Genomic DNA, 22,468 nt, shown 5'->3' with positions numbered 1-22,468 from the left:
TGGTCTCTGCAGTGCTCCAGTCTCCCAAATTTATACTCTCTGAGCATTGGAATATGACAGGCACCCTTGTCTCTGTGGTCAGCCAGGAGAAGTACCAATGGCATCATCACGTACCACTCTAAGGTATGTCAAAGAGTTGGCAAGCTGTCCTCTTCTATTATTAGCATGAGAAGCACTAGTCCCTGTCATTCCCATGGCTTTGATCCTGTAAACCCATGAATCAATCATCAATCCTGGCAATTAGCCCAAACTGACCTCATGGCCTGGTAAGGTGAGGTTACCTCACTGACTTATGTCCATAGTCAAAAAATAAGCTCATCTTCCATTATATAACACCCATCACATAAACACAGCCTAACAGGCCAAAATATTGTAAGCAAATTCAGGCTCCTATGGAAGCCATCAATAAGGCACCAGGGACATAATTTTTGGATACCACTTATCTCTTCATAATCAAAATACTGTATACTTCTACACATTTCCAACACACATTAACATCAGACTCCTCCTCATTGAGGTGGATTAAAATACTACTTTCCCTCATTGTACAAGAACATTGTGGTTTCCTAGTCTTTGCTGTTCTAAGGCATGGTCCCTTTTTGCACTGGAAACCCATGAAACAGATTTTTTTTTTTTGCAAGGAAGGCAGCCTCTGTTTTTAATTGAATTTCCAGCTCAGTTCCAAACCACAATTTCTTTAGTAAGAGACCATGGTATTTGTAGAAAATCTCATAATGTAGGGCTACAGTCGTAAGGCTTTGACGGAGGTAGGGATTCAAGTCCCTTGTGGCTTCTGCATAATGCCTCATCTTCAAATTCCTGAGTCATGGTTTTCAATCCTTGGTTGTGAGGTTTGGATTTACACATCATGTCTTATGCTAACATATGAGTTTATACACTAGTGAAACAAATATGACAAAAACCAGAATGCTACCTTTTTTTAGTTTGGGGCCAACCCACTCTTTCCCCCTGTCTTCAGTTGCTTAGTGAAGGCTTCAGTGGGGAAGTCTGGGGACTGTTTTTTTGTGGTTGCTAAGCAACTGCAGCCACCTCTTCCCTCTCTGGCATTGTCAAAGTGGCTGACTATATATGGAAGAAAGGGTAATAATGGTTACGAAGATGTCTAACAAGATGTCTAACTTGGGTAGCAGCTAGAGCAGAGATGCCATGGAGGAACCAACAGTTCAAATGTCATGGAGAAATGTAGCTGGGCCCTTACTGCTTTAGAATCATATCCAATGTTTTATTGTTATGTATTATACTGCTTACATGTCAAAGTGGCCTTTGTACACAGGTAGCTGTGGACCTCTCCTAGGTAGTACTTAGCTCTGGTTTTGGGGTTCACCTTCCTGTGTGTTTCATGTTCTTGCATTATTTAGGCTTTAAATGCACAAATATAAAACCAAACAAATTACCGAATTGTTTCCAGAAACTAAATGGAAGCCAGTGCATTTGACTTGCTTGTGCATAACTGCTTAATACAGATATTTTTGCATTTTTTACATTATTTTTCTATTTTTCTATTACTTCACACACTGGTCTCCCTGAAGGAAAGGAAAGACACCAAAATTCAGCCACTCCTAAGGTAGAGCATGTACAGAAATAATTCCCTTCAGGCTTCCAGGCACAGTTGGAATTGGCCGAATCTAACTCTACAAACTGGGGACCCAGGTGGCGCTGTGGGTTAATCCACAGAGTCTAGGGCTTGCTGATCAGAAGGTCGGCGGTTTGAATCCCTGCAACGGGGTGAGCTCCCGTTGCTCGGTCCCAGCTCCTGCCAACCTAGCAGTTCGAAAGCATGTCAAAGTGCAAGTAGATAAATAGGGACCGCTCCGGCGGGAAGGTAAACGGCGTTTCCGTGTGCTGCTCTGGTTCGCCAGAAGCAGCTTTGTCATGCTGGCCACATGACCCGGAAGCTGTCTGCGGACAAACGCCGGCTCCCTCGGCCTATAGAGTGAGATGAGCGCCGCAACCCCAGAGTCGGACACGACTGGACCTGATGGTCAGGGGCCCCTTTACCTTTAACTCTACAAACTGGCTTTGGGCCAAGGATCAGAACAGGTGATATAAGAACAGCTGCAGACCTGGGTCTCTTTTCCTGCTATTTTCTATGGTATCTACTGCAAGCAATGCACCTTATGCTGTCATCACACAGCTGCTGATGTCAGGTAGAGACAATGAGACCCACAGTGCAATGGCCAACATACAGTTGGCCCCAGGAGAAGGAACTGCTTCTTCAACCACCACACAGTCAAACGACGGAATTTGCTGCCACAAGATTTAGTGATTGCCACCAACTTGGATGGCTTTAAAAGGGGTTAGATGAAATCATGTCAATGGGTACTAGTATAATGTCCGGTATCAGAGGATGTCTGAATTGCTGGGGAACATGAGCAGGGAGAATGCTTGGAGGGGAACACCTGGTTATTAGCCGCTGTGAGTACAGGATGATGAACTATATCGGCCTGTGGTCTGATCACGGGGCTCTTACGTTCAAAACCCCAAACCAGGGTTCGCAAAAAGCACTCACAGAAGCGAACGACACATGGAAAGTAAGTCAGCTTCTCATCTAGTTTCAGAAATCCTGTAGCTTGGCTAGAGACCATTTCCTACTAAGGTCTGTCACCATATACCGGTATCTGGCAGGAAACGTTCCCTTTCCTCTTTATCCAATGGCTAAAACTAATCTATGGAGGATTATGCATATAAACTGTGGATTGCAATGCACCTTAAGCATGAATATGACAGGTCATAGTTTCCTGCAAATCAAACTTAAGCTTGCAAACTCCCATCTCATCCGAGGGTTTAAATTGGATTAGTTATTTTTAAACCTCACAGAAGGGGCATTAAAATGTGCTTTTCAAGCGGCCATAAGCAATTCCTGCCGTAGGGCATGGGCTGCTCTGCTACTAATTCCTCTCCCTATCCCTTTAAATAACCCCAAGTGATGAGACAGAAAATAATATGCCAAGGCACAGCAAGGCACTCTACTTGCCTTTGCTGATTGTTGACTTTAGAGAGAATTCAGATTTCACTTGTGGGTGTGGGTGGGGGTTTGTTTTGTTTCACAATCCAGGATTTGCTGTACCACCAGAATTCAGCAGGATATATTTTTTTAAAAAGAAACCAACAACCCTCAGTCCTACCCATAACTCTTTAAAGAGATCATTACTGGAATGAATAGTCTAAAAAGTTGAAGGTAGCATGCAACTCAGTCACCTAAGAATCACCAGGCTGTAAAACCACATACACCAGGCCCTTCCCTTCCCTGTTATATTCTGATCTGAAAACCACTGCTGCCATTGTTAGCTTTGAGCCCCTCCGCTACTCTGAGATTTCTGGCCAAGTTAAGTAGTGGCTCTAGTTTAACTCTTACATTTGATACTTTGGGTTCATCATGCAGTATCTCCTTCCCAAGAAAAGAGCCTCAAGATTTGATATGTGCATTCCTGGCAAAATGTGTCCACATTTGAATACCCACCTTATCCACCCACCTATTTTTATGGGAAAAGTACAACTTTATAAATGTCTGCAATTCTTAGCAAGCTTCTTCCTCCTCCTCTTCTGTGGATTGAATTATTCATTTTTCTTTCCTTTTTAGCTAGACCTAGGCTTGCAGAAATTTTTATTGTGGAGCTGGTGCTACTCAATGGATCCCCCCCCCACAGCAGCCACATGACATTGTCCTCATCAAAAATACCATTCCTCATGGCCCCATTTAATCAGGATTCTATGACAGAGTCTGCCTCTTTTGGGATTGCTAGCTTGCTTCCATAGAAGTTAGCCAAGAGTTAAAATATTCATAAACCCCAGGTTTCAAATAGTTAGCCACTGCTCTAATGGTAACACCTGTTTTCCTCTTAAATGATCTCAAGGCTCAACCCTATATTCACTGGCACTGGACCAAAAGAAGTGAAAGATTTGTTGCCTTCTTGCTGACATGGGATTTCAAAGTGATGCGCTTAACTTTTGCATACAGATCTCAAATCCAGCTTTGCACTCTGCATGCTCCAAGTTCAGGTATACCCCATCACTGCTCACTTTCTCTAGGTTAGTTCTTTCACACTTCCACACTAAGGTGTATGTACTGAATGATTATTTGCTCCTTGCATATTTGTAACTTGGCTGTCTTAAGAGCAGTACACATATACTCTGCCTTTCTTTTCTGTGCAATAAACCAATCTTCTACTTCCTGGTGTGGCAAGTTCTTTATTAGGCATAAGGTTTAAAGGTATACACACATTTTAAATGGATGCACGTCCTGACTCCACGCAAAAGGCTTCATTCCTCTCAAGAGTGCGCATTGGATCGACACATGTGGTGGACACATATGTGGGTTCAGATATGCATCTTTTAACAGTTTCTCATTGTACAGGAGCTTTAGGCAGACAGAAGTGTAAATTACTTTGGCTTACTCCCAGCATATGAGGCAGCCTTGCATCTACTCTGGAGATAATGGGAGGGTTGCATTGATTCTGCTCTCCAGATTTGCGGGAGGGATCCCCGTGTTGTGCTAAGTGGATTTGTCAAACCTGTTTGAAGGGATAGTAGCTCTGTACTGAAATGAATGGAAACTGTAAATCAGAAGTAATGGACATTTCCCACCAGTCTGGCATGATTCAGCCAAAGTTAAGCCCTTTTCAGTTCTGCTTTCAAAGGCTGAAATGTACATTCACTTAATGACTGAGCTCCATGAGTTGTAGCCAACTAAGCCCAACTCAGAGTAGACCAACTGGAATTAATGAATTCAAGTTAGTTATGTCCATTAGTTTCAACGGGTCCTCGTTGTATATGACCAACATCGGATACAACCCAACAAGATTATAAAGGCTGCAATCCAGTCCACTTTCCTGGATGCAAGTCTTGTTGAACGCACCCTTGTTGAACCACCCTTCTGCTTTTCCATTTCCCCCACCGCTTTTTCCCAGGAAAACCTGCTCTTTACTGCTGAATCTGAGCAAATGTCAATCCACAAAAAACTCCATTGACATTTGCTCTAATTCAGCAAAAAGTGGGTTTCTCTGGGTGAAAGTGTTAGGACAAGCAGAAGTGTGGCCAATCCCTGTGAATTACTTCTGAGTAAACAGCCACAGAAGTATACAGCAGAACTGCTTAACATTAATTGCGCTGTGTCCATAATTTTAAAAGAACTTTTGTTGTTGTTGTTGTCACGGTGGGTTAAAATATTATTGGCTCCTTGAGCGGACAGCTGATCATATTTTTATTTTCAAGAAGTAAGGCTATACAGATGTCTTGACAAAACTATCAGGTTAAATGCACTTGTTATCTGTTAGAAATGAAAGTTAACAATAAATAAGTGATTTATGCTGTCAATAACATTATGGAGTGTATAAAATTATATTTCCCTTGCTTTAAACAATAACAAAAATCTACTAGTGGCATTAATATATACAACACAGGTCCTGAAATATATTTAAATTACCTTAGCCAGCAGTGCTCATATTTATTATTATTTTTATATGGAGAAACTATAATAAATAGAAACGTCAAATATTTACAATAAAAGAATACGTGGAATCAGTAGGTGAACACATACATCCAATTTTCATACACAGAGGGGGGGAAGATATTATATACACCCCCTCAAAAAACACCTGGATTTCCTTTGTGTAAGCGATAAGGGGAACATATATTTACTGAATGAAGATAAATTATATGCATGCTGAGGTGATCGGTTGACAGACATTCAGTGGTGTCTCTGAGTTTTGGTTCCCGTTAGTAAATCTGACTTCCGTAAGATCCAATTAATGACATGAAAATATAGGGGCCTGATTTTTTTTTGGATTGTACCTATGTAAGCTGATGATATGGTGATCATTTCAAACAATTTTATATGAACAAGGGGACCTCATCTATACTCTTGCTTCAGTGGGACCTGGAGTCACTGCTTGACACAATCACAAAAGTTGCCCTTGTTTGAAATGGTGTAAATAAAACTCCCTGGCTGCATGAACAATTCTATTGTTCTTCATAGGAGGAAAGGCTTATATGATATTGTTCCTGGTCCGAGTGAGGCTAGGTCCCCCAGCCAGAGCTAGCTTTGCATATGCAATGTGCATGAATGCACATGGCCATGACTGGGGAAGTTCCTGCACCTAGGAGATTGGTGTGCAGAAGAAGCCACTACACTGGGATTTCGTTCTGATACTGCCTTTCTGCTGAGGGAACAGTCGCCAATGCCTTCTGAAGCCACAGGAGCTATTAATGTAGCCTTACAGTCTCTGACTAAAACCTGCTTCATCGATTTAAGGACTACTGCAGTCCCTCCCATGCAATGTAGTGTCCTGAGTGATCTTAGTTAACGATAGAAAGAGGTTTATTTAGAAGTAAAGATGGAATAAAGCATATTAACTCTGGATAATAACAGAGATTGTAGTCCAAAATGCACTTAGGAGGTGGCTGGGGCTGAGGTGTCAAGATGAGTTAAGCTTCCTGTAGTTAACCTGATTAAATCATTGCACAGTGCTGGGTTGCGCTTATTCTACATCACCATTTCTTTGGCAACACACACACACACACACACACACACACACACACACAACCTTAGAGCACAGGATTTCTATAGCTCTGCAAACATTGTGGTCCTGCTTTGAGGAAGAGAATAACTTTTCATCAAGCCTCCGAAAAAAGAGCTTCGTGTCTAAGCAAGTTGTAGCCCACCATATATACGCTGTACAGGAAACTCGCCTCTCACATGAGGGCTTGGTTTCAGCGGTTGTAGGGCGAACCAACTACCTATCTGCTTTGGGGAGGTGTGAGGGCTCTGGCAGTGTCCCAAAGCCCTTCCACCACCTTCTCAAAGCACACCTCCTTCGGCTCTCTGAAGGCTTGCCTGCCTTTGCAAAGGAGGCATGAGGGCTCTGTCAGGGTCCTAGAGTCCTCACTCCTCATTCCCGAAACCTAGTAAGCACTAGCCCAGCTTTATGGAAGATGCAGGGCTCTAGGACCCTACCAGAGCCCTTATGCCTGACGCCTCCTTCCCAAAGCCAGGTGCCTGCCCTGCCTGCCTACTTAGCTTCAGAAAGTTTGCAGGCACAGTGAGGGCTCCGGGATGCTTCCAGAGTCATTGTACAGCCTTCCCAAAGCCAGGTAAGCCTGTGATCGCAGCTTTGTTCAGTTTGTTTGTAGGCAAATAAATAAATAAATAAATGGAGAACGGGTTTTCCCTGCTCTCCATTTCTTTATTTATTTTCCCTCAGCCAGGCTCATGCAAGTAAAATAATAATAAGATGCGAGTTACCCATATTTAGGAAACCCACTTCAGTCAGAAGCCAGGTGGATTATTTTACGATGTGGGGGGGGGGGAGAGAAAAAGGCATGCTTTTGGGTTGGTTGAAAATGTCCTCATCCAGAAACTGATTCCCTCATCAGCCAATTTCTAAAGAAACTGGAACAAAAAGCAGAAGAGGTCAGCTAAGAGCCACCCAAACCAATGCAAGGGACACTTAAGGCAGATGGTGTCACTTAGACAAGATCAATGGCTCAGACAGACAATTTAGTTTGCAATTCCAAGGTCCCCTATGCAGAGCTCTGTATCTGAGTTTCTCTACACCTGATCTGGAGCCCTCATTGCCTCTGAGAGAGTGGAGACTAGATTATTTTCTGTCTTGAGACTCAATGTTGAACCTGATCTACATGTTCACCAATTAAAATGTGGCCAAATCCTCTAATCACCACCACCTCAAACCTGCATCTAATCTCCCGTTTCCCCTCTTTTTAAAAAAGAGATGAAAGGATTTACATGAATACATTTTGTTGCACCTACACATCAAATTTGCTGGATACAATCAATAACCAATAGCTGTTGCTTTTCCTCTGTTACTTATAATACATACACTGTCACTGCCACATATCTCACAATGCCCTATGCCTGACACCACCCCTCTATATTGTACATATTTTGGAATGCCCCTAGATAAGAAGATGAACTCAATGGAGGAAGGTTCTGGTGCAGGGGGAAAGAAGAGCTACATCCTCCTTTCACCTCCGGATGTCAGAGAAGTCAGACAGTTCCTCTGCCTGTTCGACAATCCCGTGAGCCACTTTGGGACTATGGCTCCCAGCTTTAGTGCGGGTTTGGGCATTCCCAGGAAGCCTGCTACCTCTCTCCCCTCTGGTGTTTCGGGAGCTCTCTCTGGCGTCAGGTTCAGGGTGGACTATAATGTCCCCTTGACTAATAGAGGATCTGGGGACTTCATTTGGCTTCTTCTCTGGTTCAAGGGTGAAATCTCCATGTGGGATGGAGGTGCAGAAACTCAGGATAGAACACAGGCTGCCCCAGCTCTGTTCACACTGGGCCTGGACGCTCCGAGTGATGGCCTCTCTAACCTCCTCTCCACAAGCGAGCAAGGTGTTCACTAAATCGACATACGGCCTAGGAGAGAAAAAATAAATCAGAAGAATGGAAGGTTACAGTGAAATGGCAGCTTGAGTAGTTCGGTATACTTCAGGCCTGACCCCCAAAGACAAAGGCAGCCCAGCAGCCCCACACATCCATTCACTGAATTGTGGTTTCCTACAACCCTGTTGTTCGGTCCCAGGACTTTCAGAACAGTTTCGAAAAAGTTTTTTAAAACAACATTAATAATAGAAGTCAGGTTTAAAATAAACAAAAGCACAGCAACAACAAACTCTCAGTGTAAATCACAAAGAAAAGGACTTGGGGCAGATCAAAAGGTTACAGGTAGGTAGCCGTGTTGGTCTGGCGTAGTCGAAGCAAAATAAAAAAAAAATCCTTCCAGCAGCACCTTACGGGACCAACTAAGTTTGTCATTGGTATGAGCTTTCGTGTGCATGCACACTGCTTCAGATACACAGATCAAAAGGTGTTCACCTTGGCGCAGAGAGGTGGTAAGATAGTGGTTCGGAAAATATTAGGCAAGCCTTCCTGGAGAGAAACCTTCCATTGCCAGAGCAGTGCAGCCAGTGGAATTTGCGTGGGTTCTGGTTGTTGGAAATGTTACATGAACCAGTCCCCCCCCAATATTATGAGAATCGCACCAGTTATTGGAGCCATATTAGCCCTCTTCAGATGCTTCTCCCTGAAATTGAGATCACATGGAGAGGCAGAGTGGGGAGAGATGCTCACCCTGTGCCGGCCCCTGTCCCAATCCCATTGATGTGTTGGGGGATGGTGTTAAGTGTGAATGTGTGGTGGTAAGTCTGCCTAAATATGAGTAGGCAGCCACCACGAACTGGAATCCATAGAGGTACAAATTCAACAGGCTTCATGCATCCAGACCTTCCCTTGAGACAGTGGTGGGCTTGTGTCAGATGTAATGGTGGGGCAATGATGTGTGGCTTCAGAAAAGGCTCCTGTGTTAGGAGAACCATATCCGTTTATTGTATTGTTGCCAGGCAGCTGCAGTGTCTTGTTACACATTATTTTTTTCATCTCTGAGAAGTTGAAGACTTCTTGTGAAGTGACTTCTTCCACAAAATGGCTGGTGCCTGGTTCAGACTCCTTCAAAAAGATTGATGAGAGGCAATACTCACCATCTCCTCTGGGTCATTACAATGATGGAACACAGCCTGACCCCATTCTACGTAATTGGCTGATTCTGGTAGAAGAGGGAAATACCCACTGCAATATCAAAATAAGGGATTGTGGGAAATGTTTATCCCATTGAAATTAATGAACATGACTACTGTCTCCCCCTTTCAATGAACACACCTACTTTTTACTCATGAGAGACCACTGAAGGACCGACAGAACATTAAATCTCTTCTTCGTCAGCCTCCTCACTAGTCTGGGTAAAATTCTTAGTTGCCAATGGCAATCAGAGGAGTGGTTAAGGCTGGGATAAACTGTACTATGCATTATGGAGTGGTATAATTCAATGTGGAACAAAGTGCTTTGACTGTTAAAGCTAATGACTGTTAAGTTGTTAGAAACCACAGCAGATGTTTCCTATGGGTATGCTTAGATCAGATCTGAGAGGCAAGCCTATAGCCTTGACAAAATACCTTCAGGGGCAGAGAAGTGTTTCCCCCTAGCTGTTATTTTCAAGTATGACAGCTGGTATTAAACCCAGTTGGCAAACAAATAGTGCTTTTCCTTCACCATTTGTGTTATGAGAATCTGTTTGTAGGTTTGTGGTTGCTCCCTTGTCTCCAGTAGTATTATAACCACCACCAAAAATGGATATACTTTATTACTTGATCATCTAAATACCACTGGCATTTTTGTCAATGGTATATTTTTAACTGCTGTAACATAATATCATACTTATTTGTCCATAGCAGAAGACTTTTAGTTTCTAATGAGCTTAGCTGCATTCCACATCTTTCATACAGACAAGCCATAATATCTGATTTGAGGATCACAAGGAATTTTCTTTTTTAAGTTGTGGCAACCAGTCACGTTGTTCTTGTTTTCACTGATTAAGCTACCTCTCTTCATACTCAAATATCTATATTATTATTTCAGAATGTACGATTTAGATTTGGATTCTGAACTTTCTTTGAGAACTCATTTATTAAAAAGCTCCCAGTCCTCATCTTTAACCATTTAATAATAATAATAATTCATTATTTATACCCCGCCCATCTGGCTGGGTTTCCCCAGCCACTCTGGGCGGCTTCCAACAGAAATATTAAAATACAATAATTTATTAAACATTAAAAGCTTCCCTAAACAGGGCTGCCTTCAGATGTCCTCTAAAAGTCTGGTAGTTGTTTTTCTCTTTGACATATGGTGGGAGGGCGTTCCACGGGGCGGGTGCCACTACTGAGAAGGCCCTCTGCCTGGTTCCCTGTAACTTGGCTTCTCGCAGCGAGGGAACCGCCAGAAGGCCCTCGGCACTGGACCTCAGTGTCCGGGCAGAACGATGGGGGTGGAGACGCTCCTTCAGGTATACTGGACCGAGGCCGTTTAGGGCTTTAAAGGTCAGCACCAACACTTTGAATTGTGCTTGGAAGCTAATGTACTGGGAGCCAATGTAGGTCTTTCAAGACCGGTGTTATGTGGTCTCGGCGGCTGCTCCCAGTCACCAGTCTAGCTGCCGCATTCTGGATTTAGGCTGCAATCATATACTCACATGGAATAAGTACTGCAGCCCTGGCCTCCTTTGGGAAGAAGGGTGGGATGGAAATTTACCAACCTTACCACAGGGTGCAGTCACCCAGTTCCTTATCCATTTGTACCACCTTTGGCTATTATTGGCATGGGGTGTCATGCGTGATCTGGCGCCCAAACAACCTGGCTGTAGACCACAGGATTGTGACTGTTAACATCAAGGTGTGCTAACAATTATATAGCAAAGAAAATTTACAATATTAGTTTAGAAATATCAAAGGTGTTTCTCATTATTGTGGTGCTGACAATTGACACAAAAGAACCTATGAAATGTTTGACTATTCAACATTTGAAATTTTTATTCACCCCCCAAAATAAAAAATAATTCAAGGAGGTTGGCATTTGGTTCCATGGGAGTGAAGATATTAAGGGAATTGATACTTTTCAGCCATTTCCGATAACAATTGGGGAGAAAAAGGCCCCCATTTTGCATCAAACTGTACATCACAATGTTCAATATATTGTGTCTTATGCTAGGCTGGTGGTTCTCTTTTAAAAAGAAAGAATATACTGTAGTTTGAAAAATAATCTTTTCCCTTTACTTCTAAAAGTTCAAGTTTATTTTCACTGGACTATACTACTTCCACAACAGCTCCATTCCTGAACACTACAAAGGTCTCAATCCTGAAGCAGGATTTTGGAGAGAGCTGTTCCGTCATAGTGAATTGCTGTAAACAGTAATTGCTGATTGTTACACTGAGTAACAAATGCTTCCACATTTTAGAGACAAACAGCTGTCAAAGTGGCATTCTTTTAAAAAGCATATCCTGATCCGAATAAGAAGTTGAACTAACACTGATATATCCAACCTAAGACAGGTATTAGGAGTCCGTTTGTTGCCATTCTTGAAGTAGGGGAAATGAGCTTTTAAGAGAAATGAGAAGTAAGTGGAGCGTTTGTACCTATATTTTGGCAGGTTAGATATTAACAGTACGGTCTTTGCCAACCATTCACCAAAAATTGGCCTCACCAGGATTCTGTATGTGTAAAGTTAGAGTATGTTTTGAGGATTTGTGTGTTTGTGAAGCCTGATGTTTCCCCTTATAATATATAAGCCAGTTATGTGAGGATACAATGCACCAACAGGAAGTATTGGGACATAACTAATTAGGGTTCTTTTTGAATGCCAGCACCACCACTCCCTTTTATCTTTTAATTTAAGAAGCAACATATAAAATTTTTTGAAGATACAAGCCTTGATTTCAACTGAAAGGACTGAGCCATGCCATTAATAATATGCACACATTCCTTCCCTATTCCAAACTGTGGACCAGGCTGTGGTCCACACAGTACATGTGAGGCAACCGGACCATCTGCCATCTTCGCACACTTTTATATCTGTGTGAAGGAGGTGTTTAGAAATACGGTAGAGATCCAGAGTAATCAGAGCCATGTTTACAAAAACAAACAAACAAACAAACAATTACCCCACAGATGCTATACCCCAGAATAAAATCTGCCACAGAAGCATTCACAGGATGTCTTTTGGGATAGTTCTCAAGAGGTATGTTTCTGATCTTGGGCACTTAAGTGAAAACCACTAAGAGCAACTAAACAGAGTCAAGAAGCTTCCCTTTGTAAACTGCTTTGATCCCCCCCCCAAATCAGGTGGTGTATACATTTTATGAAATAATAAATAATAAATACACCTGAGGCTGCACAGACATTCTGTGGACGGTTAAGGAACCAGAGCCCATCTATTACAACAGAACAGCTGCACCCAACCCCTCCAGATGTTTGGGACAACTTCCATCATCCCTAACCATTGGCTGTGCCAACTGGAGCTGATGACAGTTGTTGTCCAAAATATCAGGAGGGCAGCTGAAGAAAAAACCAGAACACACTAAATTTAGTGTACTTAGTCCAAATGCAATGTATAATTCAGTCCACAAGTACATCCAAAGAGATACAAGGGATAAATCTGGGAGTGGCAGCCTGGCAAGACACTTGGAAATCCCTTTGCAATGCCATTGCTTTCTTTCTGTGGACTAAGGGCTTATCCACACTAAACTTTAACGCTCCGTGACTGAGCACTGTTTTGTTTTTGCCCCAGGCTTTCCCCAAGCAAAAACCTGCTCTTTAGCATTCAATTGGAGCAAACGTCCATTCGGGTTTCCCATGGATTGCTGTTTGCTGTGATTGAGCTTTAAAGAGCGGGTTTTCATGGGGAAAACTCTGGAGCAAAACAAAAAGGAGGTCAGACACAGAGCTTTAAAGAGCAGTCTGTGCCCTGAAACAGTGGAGGAATTATGGTAAGTGTGGATAAGCCCTCAGGCACCCCGTAGTGTGCTATCCTACTGTACCTGTTCGTTGCCCTCTCTCTCTCAAGGCTCAGCTGCATCATCAAAGCCTACCAGTGGTTTGGAAATGGCCCCCCACGGCATTTCTTTTCCCGCTGGCTGTCCCTACACTCCCAGATCAGTAAAATTAGGGTCTATGCAATTCTGTGAGGATGCACAACAGCAGGATTATCACGACTGGAGCATCCCTGGAGCAACTGGTGATAACACAGAGCAGGCTCCCCTCCCCATCTGAGCTCCCTTGCCACCTCCCACTGCAGTATCCAAGCTCTGACTTACTCGTGCTGCAGCAGGTCTTTGAAGTGAATCATCTCCACAATGACCTGGACGTTCTCCTTGGCTGCTGAGCAGAGGTCGTGCTTCTGGTAGCATTCTCGCTGCAGCTGGAACACCATCTCCTTGATGGCAGGGCACTTGCGGCTGATGCAACTGAACTTGTGCCGTAAGGCATGAGCCTTGCACCGCAGAGCATCTTTAATGAAGGATTTTCCCTGAAGAAAGACCAAAAAAAAAAAAAGCACACCAAGTCTTCATCTCCATGAAGCATGACTTACAGCTGAGTTGCCACCTCTTCTCCGAGAAGCCTTCACAGAGTTACACATCACAGATCATTAAAGGTAAAGGGACCCCTGACCATTAGGTCCAGTTGTGACCGACTTTGGGGTTGCGGCGCTCATCTCGCATTATTGGCTGAGGGAGCCGGCATACAGCTTCCAGGTCATGTGGCCAGCATGACAAAGCCGCTTCTGGCAAACCAGAGCAGCACACGGAAATGGCGTTTACCTTCCCGCTATAGCGGTTCCTATTTATCTACTTGCATTTTGATGTGCTTTCGAACTGCTAGGTTGGCAGGAGCTGGGACCAAGCAACGGGAGCTCACCCCGTCACAGGGATTCGAACCGCCGACCTTCTGATCGGCAAGCCCTAGGCTCTATGGTTTAACCCACAGCGCCACCCGCGTCCCTCACGGTTAGATAATGCCAATTGAAATAATAACTAATTGAAGTTTCATTGATTTCAGTAGCCCTAGGCTCAGTGGTTTAGCGCCAACAGCGCCACCTGGGTCCCAACACAGATCATTAATCACATACAAAAAACCCCTAATGATATGAGGCCTTTCCTGTAAAAAATTGTGTTGCATTTTTATAAATAGGCCTATGAATGTTCTCAGATTACAATACGCTAGTGCAGAAGGTTGTTATGGGGAAAGAATCCCATAACCTGAGCCTATTTAGTTTATTATTTATAAATTGGTGCCTGTGAGATGGCACTAAACGTATGTGGCAATAGTTAGAAAAGGCCAAGTGTGGCTAAGCAATGTTTTCTAGTTACAAGGGCATGGAGATGCAGCACCCTAGACAACCCTCTGCCCCTCCCCACAGCAAAAGTCAACATGTGGTTTTAGTCTTCAGAGACACAGCTTCTCTAGCATAGTCCTGTGTGTTTACTTGACTTCAGTAGTGCTTACTCTCAAGTTCAGGCACCCCCAAACTGCGGCCCTCCAGATGTTTTGGCCTACAACTCCCATGATCCCTAGCTAACAGGTCCAGTGGTCAGGGATGATAGGAATTGTAGTCAAAAACACCTGGAGGGCCGAAGTTTGGGGGTGCCTGCTCAAGTTGGTATACAAAAGAACTGCAGCCTTACAGTGCCACCTAGGCATGTCTACTCAGAACTAAGTCCCTTGAAACCAGTGGGATTTATTCAGTTAAGTATCTGTAGGACTGCAGCCACAACCTGTCATTATCTATTATATACTATAACAAAGGGCCCTTCGTCCTTCATCCTGCCTATCCATGGCAGTCAAGAGAGACCTTCTGTTAGCGTGAAAAAATGCAGCATTCAGCATGTCACAATAGCATTATGACATTAGTAGAAGTTGGAGGGCACACCTTCTACTCTGAAACTTCCAAAAAGGCCTAGTAAGAAGGGTTAGATTTTGAAGATAAAAAATGCCTCATAGATATGCACACTGCATACTATACGATCTCTTATCCTTATTCTGCCCTCTTTTTCTGCCATTTGGTTTGAAGCCCAGTCATGCTTCAATGGTGTTACAATTCTTTGGATAATTGGTCAGCAATTCTTCTCCTTGGTGAATGACAGGCAGCTGGAAATCCTCCTACATTCTTCCCATTCCTTAACGTTTCAGGTCATCCGAGCTGATGAGCATTTCATGTTCTGTGCACCATATAGGGCAAACACTCTTTTAAAAATTTGACTCAAATTTTATAGTAACAATCATAGCAGTTGAGTGTGAGAACGCAAGTTCCTTTGGTTTGGGAGGGCATTTGAAGGGGTGTGTGTGGATGGTCTTTGCTGAGTAGTGCACCAATATTCCGTATATTATTTTCATTTTGTAACTGCTAAAGCTATACCTAGAAGATTCAATACTTGAAGCAATTCAACATAATCTAATTCAACCTGCATGGGCATCAAGGGAGCTGGGGAATGTGGAGAATTATGTGGAGAATTATGGCTATGGACCATAATGGGAATACTATTGTACAAAATGTGTCAAGTATTGTAATATAAAATGAGCATTTTGTTTTACGTTCTTAAAAAAAATATCAAGGGAAAGGTTTTTCAAAGGTGTCTCAGTATTAGGGAATGGGTGATAGATTCCTATTCATTTGAAAGGAAGCAGACATCCTTACATGTCTGAAGAAGCAGCTTAAACATTTCTAGAAAGATTTGTTTTCAAGTCCAAAGTGAGGAGTAGCCTTGTAGCTCAGCTGCACAGAACACCTTTGTCTGCAAGACAGCTCTCCTCCCTACCCACGCTAGGGGTTGAAATCTTTACACATAAATATGTGTGTGTGTGTGTGTTCTGTAAACTGCCTCGTCAAGCCAAATGCCACTGACCCATCGTAATGTGCTCCTTCCCTCTTTCACTGAAATTGGAGAGCAGCTGTACAAGACATAATAACAGGATGCTTCAACGATGTACAAATGGTTTGGAGAGAAAAGGTCCCAAACCCAGGCAAAGCAGCTGCAGACATCCCCAAATGAATAAACCGCAAGACAAAAAAGCAGGCACCCCCTGGAAAAAAAGGCAATGGAACAAGCCAACTCCCCACTCAGTTTAAAAAACAGGGTGCCCATGGTTGCCATGTTGGGAACCCAGGCACTAAAAGGATGACTAATGGAATTATTTAATTATTGACTCTGCAGGAGGTTCTGCTTGCCTCAAGTGCCAAACTGTTTTGAACTAGGGCTGTTCACTAGCCGTACTTAGACTTGTGCAGTCTGCAGATCCAGGCTGCGATTAAAATAAATCCTGTGTGTAAGGAAGAGCCATGCATGAAGCTAGAAGGATATTTAGATGCTGTGTCATAACAATCTCCACTACTTGAGGGGCAACCGCTTTAAAAAACTGGCTTTTATCTTTTTGGCAATGTGAAATGCTCTTCTATATGGGCATATCAGTGCAGACTTTGATTCCTGGGCTAAGCAAGCAATTGGTAATGGAGGTATGTTGAAGGATGCTAGGTTCTAGAACCTCAAGTCAAGAACATTACAGTGCAAGTTAACATCTGAGTGAAGTGCCACCGAGTTCAATGAGGTCTACTCCTAAGCAAGTGGGTTTGGGAATACACACCCATTGCATTAAACAAAGATTACTTCTGAGCCACTGCACAGTCTGTTTTTTCAAACAAGTGCCCCCATACTGTTTCACCTAGCATGCTGTGGAATCTCCGTATGGTGTTTTTCTTCAGCTGGTGGGACTTGAAGTGGACATGCAGTACATATATTGGGCTACTAAGAAGGAGTGACAAGTGTGTGTGTGTGTAAGGCAAGATGTAAGTTTAATAAGAGACTTTATGAATGAACCTTCTGTGCTACCGTATGAACACCCCCTATTCCAAAGGTGTTTCAGACTGGTTCATTTTTGCTGAAAGCAGAAAATGTGATGAGAAAACAGAACAAAACAAAATCTAACAAAACTCTGCACTGTTTATTTCTGCAGCTTTTGCAGCTCATAGGCTGATTTGTCAGTTACCTTTCCTTGTACTTTTAGGTCCAGTTATGCTTACCTGGGCATCAAATTTTCCAGCATTGTGGAGGAACGTCATGCAGATCTCATGTAAGCCTCGGATCTCACAGGAGTTGTTTTCAAAGCACTCAAATACACTGCACCCCACATCACCAGCATTGACCAGACAGTGCTGGATTTCAGCTGAAAATGAACACCCGTCACAATAAATGTTTAAAACCGGAAACATAGAAGGTGGAGGTTTTGATTTGCTAAGAGCATCATCATTTCAAGAAAAAGGGGAGAAAGTGCATGAGCCACACATTAACTGCCCTTGCCTTGCACAGAAATTAAGAGACAAGCTTTTAGTTACAGAAATGCAAAGTCAGTGTTTGGTGTTCCCAATCCACTCAGAGCCATTGTCTCATGTGGCAAATCTGATCCACAGAGCTCTTAAAGCAATATTCGCAACAAGGTTTCCAAGATTTTTGCACCTGAAGATATTGAGAAAGGGAATCGTCAAGATTGCTGAACAAGTGCCTTGATTATTGTTTTATGGTTGGGCCCATCTCCCCCAGATTACTGAAGTCAATTACAAAACTCCTACCGGTAATATAGCTACAGGAAGAAAGAGTCTTTTTGCTACAAGCTTTTGCTGTATGTACTGCCATTTACCATCCCCCAATATTCATTACACATTTGCAATTCAGTTGTGCACACGTTTACTTGGAAGCAAATACTGTACTACTGTGTTAAATGGGGCAAGTATATATTCCACTGAAACCCAATGCAGCTACTATAGGACAATGTACACACTCATGCATGCAACAGTAAAACCAGCCAGCTTTTCCTTCCATGATTTGTGCAGATTAAAAAAAATGCCAGTAAACTTCAAATACTGATAGTGTGTTAATATGTGTGTGTGTGTACTGACTCAGATACTGAGAAGTCTAAAAAAATGCAAATCAAATAGCACCGTGACATTTTAAGTAAAAGGGAAATGTTTTGAGTGCCATATAGACAGCCATTGCCCTAGTACACATTTATGTATCACTCTTTGCAAGCTTTTCCCAGCCTTTCTCGTCTGCCCTGGCAGCTCAAGTCACAGATCCTTTGATTTTCGTTTTATATTGCATACACTGCTTCCAGGTTTTCTCCAATGATGAAGCAGTTTATAAACAATATAATTAAAATACATACATGAAAGAAAATGGGTGTTCCTTAAAAGGGCACACAGAAGCCAAGCTAAGAGAGAGGGATCCTAGTTAAGCAAAATAAATAACAATCAGGTAGGAATTCCTCCTTTTTTAAAACACTGATTGGACAAAGGGCCAGAAGACCCAGAGCAGGATTTTGCAGCTACATCTCCTGAATTTCCATCTCAAGGAAGCCTCACTGTATTGAATTCTATAGACACAGGAGAAGCTGTGCAAAGCAGATGGGGAAAAGGGGCTCTTTGTCCAACATTGTGTAAGTATGCAGCTAGGGTGTGTGTGTCTGTGTGTGTAGTGTAGGCGGCCAGCTGTGCTTGTGTTGGGTAGGATGCAAATGCGGTTCCAATCACACGTCCTGGCCTCAGTGTGCAGAGAATTGCACAGATCTATGATTCATATGTGGCACTTTGGCATTCCTGAATGTGTGTGTTTTAATCAAAGCTTTGCAGCAGCCAGTTCCACTACAGTTAAACCTGGGGAGAACTGGAGGGTGTGTGTGTGCTGCTTCCCCGTTTCTTTCAATGCATGCCTGGCAGGTTTCCTCCAAGGAAACTGCACTGCATTGAGACTTATGGACCACTATGCATTAAAAAGATCACGCGCACCCCCCCCCCCCAAAAGAGGGAAGACGGAAAAGGAGAGGAAACCCCCTGTGGTGAATTGCATCACTGCACGCCTCTCCTGGCAGGAAAAAGAGAGAGAGAAAGACTCAGCAGTTCTACTTAGGTCTGCACGTTCCAAGTGCTCTTTTTCTTTCTCAATCGGCTCCTAAACCTGCGCCCAGGAAGCATCCTTTGTACCAGCAATGCTTTTCCCCCTGTGTTTCCTACCCGCCTCCCCTTTAAGACTTTTGCCTCCGGAATCTTGCTGAAAATTAAAGGATGGGAGAGAGCTGACCAGTATGGAACGTGCAAAGACACGCAAAGGACTAGTCATTAAAATCTTTTTATAGCAAAAGAAAAAAAAAGAGTGAGCAAGCGCGAGCAAGCACGTATTCTCCTCGGCTTATAATTACTACCTGGTCTAACTTTCACTCTGGTCCTCCCCGTCTTCTGCCTGCGATGAGCTCCTTTTGCCTTACTTAGATGGCAGCACAGCTCGGGGGTCTGCAGTTCCAACAGGGGAACAAGCACGTGCGCTTCCAAACTAAAGGAAGCATTTTTATTTTCTAAAAAAAAAAACGATTTCTGCTTCCTCCCTGCGATGCTCATCGCCGTGCCTCTTTTGAGCCTTTTACGCTGCACAGAACGCAACACCCCGAGAGCCAATTCCCCGAACTTAAAATGCCGGTTTACTTCCCTTCCGAGTTTAGACTCACATGCCGATACGGTTTGATGATATTGGAAAGGAAGCCCAACATACCTGTGTTTTGCAAAGACAGGCGCCCTTTTTGCTGAGGCGCTCTATTATCTTGGGCACCATCCGGAGGGTTGGTGGCTTCCGTGCCCACCACCGGATCCAAGCTTGCAAAGACCAAAGCCAGGGTCACGAATTTCCCTAACCACTCTGCAGCATGCATGGCCCCGATGTCTACGCCAACAGCACTAACCAAAGGAGAGCTCGCCCTCTCTCTCTCTCTCTCTCTCTCTCACACACACACACACTTCTTTGCAAGAAAAAAAGTGTGCGCGCAGCGTGGGGTGATCAAGACGAGATATCCCGGATCTTTCCCAAGCCTCGCTCGGAGCGTGCGATCGGCGCTGGTACAAGTGCGAGAAGTGGCCAGGAAAGGGAACGGATGGTGCCTCAAATATCCCTCAAAGCTCCGGTGTCACTTGAATGAAGGAGTCGAGCAGATGTTGTCCGCCAAGCCGACCAACCGGAGCATCTCTTTCACTCTGACACCACGCTCGGGGGGCGTGGCCTGCGCTCAACTACTACACACTCCAGCGAGCAACTCTGGAGATCTCGGGACAGGAAAGTCGCTGCAAAGTGCAGCAGGTTGCAAAAGCATGCACCGGCGAGCGTGGTCCAGCGAGCGGATCGCGCTCCAGCCTTCCTGCGCGTTGCAGCGTCCTCACATTCCCAATGCGGAGCGCTTATTTGCTCGGTCGTTAGGAAGTCGATTAAAGGGGAAAAGGCGACGCTAAGAATCAAAAGCGTGGCTCTGCAAGGGCAGTCGCTTGCAAGCAGCAGCGGCGGGAAAAGGGAAGCTCTTGCAGGCGATGCGGACGGTGGTGCTTGCAAGACTCGCGCTGCTAACTAGGGGGAGGGGGGGATTGCATGAGTAGTTTGGAAATCGGGCCAGGTCGTTTCCGTGATGAATTTAGCGATACCTTTTGCTAAGCACCAACAAGACTCGCTCTCTGCCTGCCTGCCTGCCTGGCACTGTGCAAGCGCGTCTACGGTATGTATGGCACACGCGGCAATCGAGCGGAGCCAGCGAGTGGCCTGCGAAGATCGGATTTCGAGTAGGCGACCTAGACGGAGCCATGTGCTTTTGCAGCCAGGGGTGCCCAGGGCGTCGCCAATCTACACGTGTTCCTTCGGAAGCGGGTGGGGGGCGGCGGGCATGGCAGGGAGCTTATCTGATATCCGGTGTAGCACCTGAACCCGAACAAAAGGACACTTTCGCCTTTTGGATCGAAGAACCCCCGTTGCATGCTGCGGTTAATATTTGCATTTTAGAGCAGTACTTTATTAATCTTGGCTCGTTTTCTTCCTACATGTCACACAGAGCAGTTTATAATGGTGGTGGTGGGGAACCCGTACTGCCCTCTCTCCCCTTTAAAAAATAAAACATGATACATAGATTTGGACCCTAATACCAAGTGGAGGTGGGGGGATTCAAATGGAAAGTTTGGTTTTATTGTGCGCCCCCCCCCCACTATGGAACCGTCTCCATCCTCAACCTTAGCGCACGCCTTGCCTTTCGCCCAGATTTTGGGGGATATTTGGGGGTGGGGTGGGGGAGAAGCGGCGATCCTTTTCTTGTGTAACCCCACCGCAGTCGTTGCATCATCTGGTTGCTGTGCCTCAGCCCTCATCCACAGCCCGATCCTCCCGCATTCCTTCCCATCCGCATTGAGAGGCGCAGATTCTGGGGCAAGGCAGCCCGCCCTCCCCGGTGGCGCGTTCGGGATTCCCACCTAAAGCCTTCCGGCAGCAGCTGCTTTCCTTAAGGAAGGCGATGGAAGCCTTCAGCAGGTGACGATGGGGTGTGTGTGTGCCAGGGATCGGGGTGGCTCCTCTTCCTTCCTTCCTTCCTCTCCCCCTCCCACCCCCCACGCCCCGCTGCAGCAATCGCTTTCAGAGGTTTCATCAGGCAGACGCCGCCAATCTGCAACTTCTCCCCTCCGGCCTTCCAGTGGAGGAGAGCCGCGGAGTGCCCGGGTCCTGTCTGGCTGCTGTAATGCAGGCAGCAGCAGCAGCAGCAGCAGGCGGGCGGGCGGACCCTTCAGACTTCGCCAGGGACAGCCGGCTTGCCGGAGGAGGGGCGCGGTGAGGAATGTCTCCAGCTGTTGCTGCTGCTGCTGCGATCCCCTTGCTCCCAGCTGTCAAAATGCACTTGAGAAAATCCACTCTCACCTCCTGAAGTGGAGGGGAGCCCCTGGGAGGAAGACGTGACACTCCGCGGCACAGCCATGGAGGACCCTGTCACCCTTCCCTCATCTCCGCTCCGGCGCGCACACACCGACCCCCCCCCCCTCCAAGCCCCGGCGCGCGGCTTTCAGCTCCTCTTCCACAAACCTCTCTGCCTTTCCGTACAAAGCATCGGGTGGTGTCGTCGAAGTGTCTTTGTTAAGGTTTCTGGAGGCCAAGCTGTGGTGGAGGAATAAGAAGGGTAAGGGAAAATTCAGGGACATTCACGAAGGAGGTGTGTAGGTAGGGAATGTATTTATTAAGAGCCTTATAGCCAACGAATTCTCCAAATGTGGAT

The 22,468-nt window shown here is 44.8% G+C and overlaps 1 protein-coding gene across 1 annotated transcript; it reads right to left on the bottom strand.

Annotated features, from left to right (window-relative positions):
• Window positions 1–4,195: 4,195 nt before the first annotated feature.
• STC2 (stanniocalcin 2) lies at window positions 4,196–20,387 on the bottom strand. Its single transcript, XM_035105307.2, has 4 exons — window positions 19,951–20,387; window positions 17,436–17,578; window positions 13,678–13,889; window positions 4,196–8,395 (listed from the first exon to the last, which is right to left on the bottom strand). Exons 1-4 carry the CDS (start codon window positions 20,105–20,107, stop codon window positions 8,002–8,004), a joined length of 906 nt encoding a protein of 301 aa, XP_034961198.1. The 5' UTR covers window positions 20,108–20,387; the 3' UTR covers window positions 4,196–8,001.
• Window positions 20,388–22,468: the final 2,081 nt, after the last annotated feature.

The sequence above is a fragment of the Zootoca vivipara genome, chromosome 2 (genome assembly GCF_963506605.1).
Source record: "Zootoca vivipara chromosome 2, rZooViv1.1, whole genome shotgun sequence".
Taxonomy (NCBI): Eukaryota; Metazoa; Chordata; class Lepidosauria; order Squamata; family Lacertidae; genus Zootoca; species Zootoca vivipara.
The sequence above is the reverse complement of the archived record's forward strand: the minus strand, read 5'-3'. Positions and strand labels throughout refer to the sequence as shown.

Excerpts from the sequence above, each read along its gene's own strand:
- STC2 (XM_035105307.2), bottom strand. The coding sequence starts at position 20,107 with ATGCATGCTGCAGAGTGGTTAGGGAAATTCGTGACCCTGGCTTTGGTC. Across the intron at positions 17,579-19,950 it reads CCTGTCTTTGCAAAACACAG|CTGAAATCCAGCACTGTCTG; the intron begins GTATGTTGGGCT and ends GTTCATTTTCAG. Across the intron at positions 8,396-13,677 it reads AAAGACCTGCTGCAGCACGA|GCCGTATGTCGATTTAGTGA; the intron begins GTAAGTCAGAGC and ends TTTCTCTCCTAG.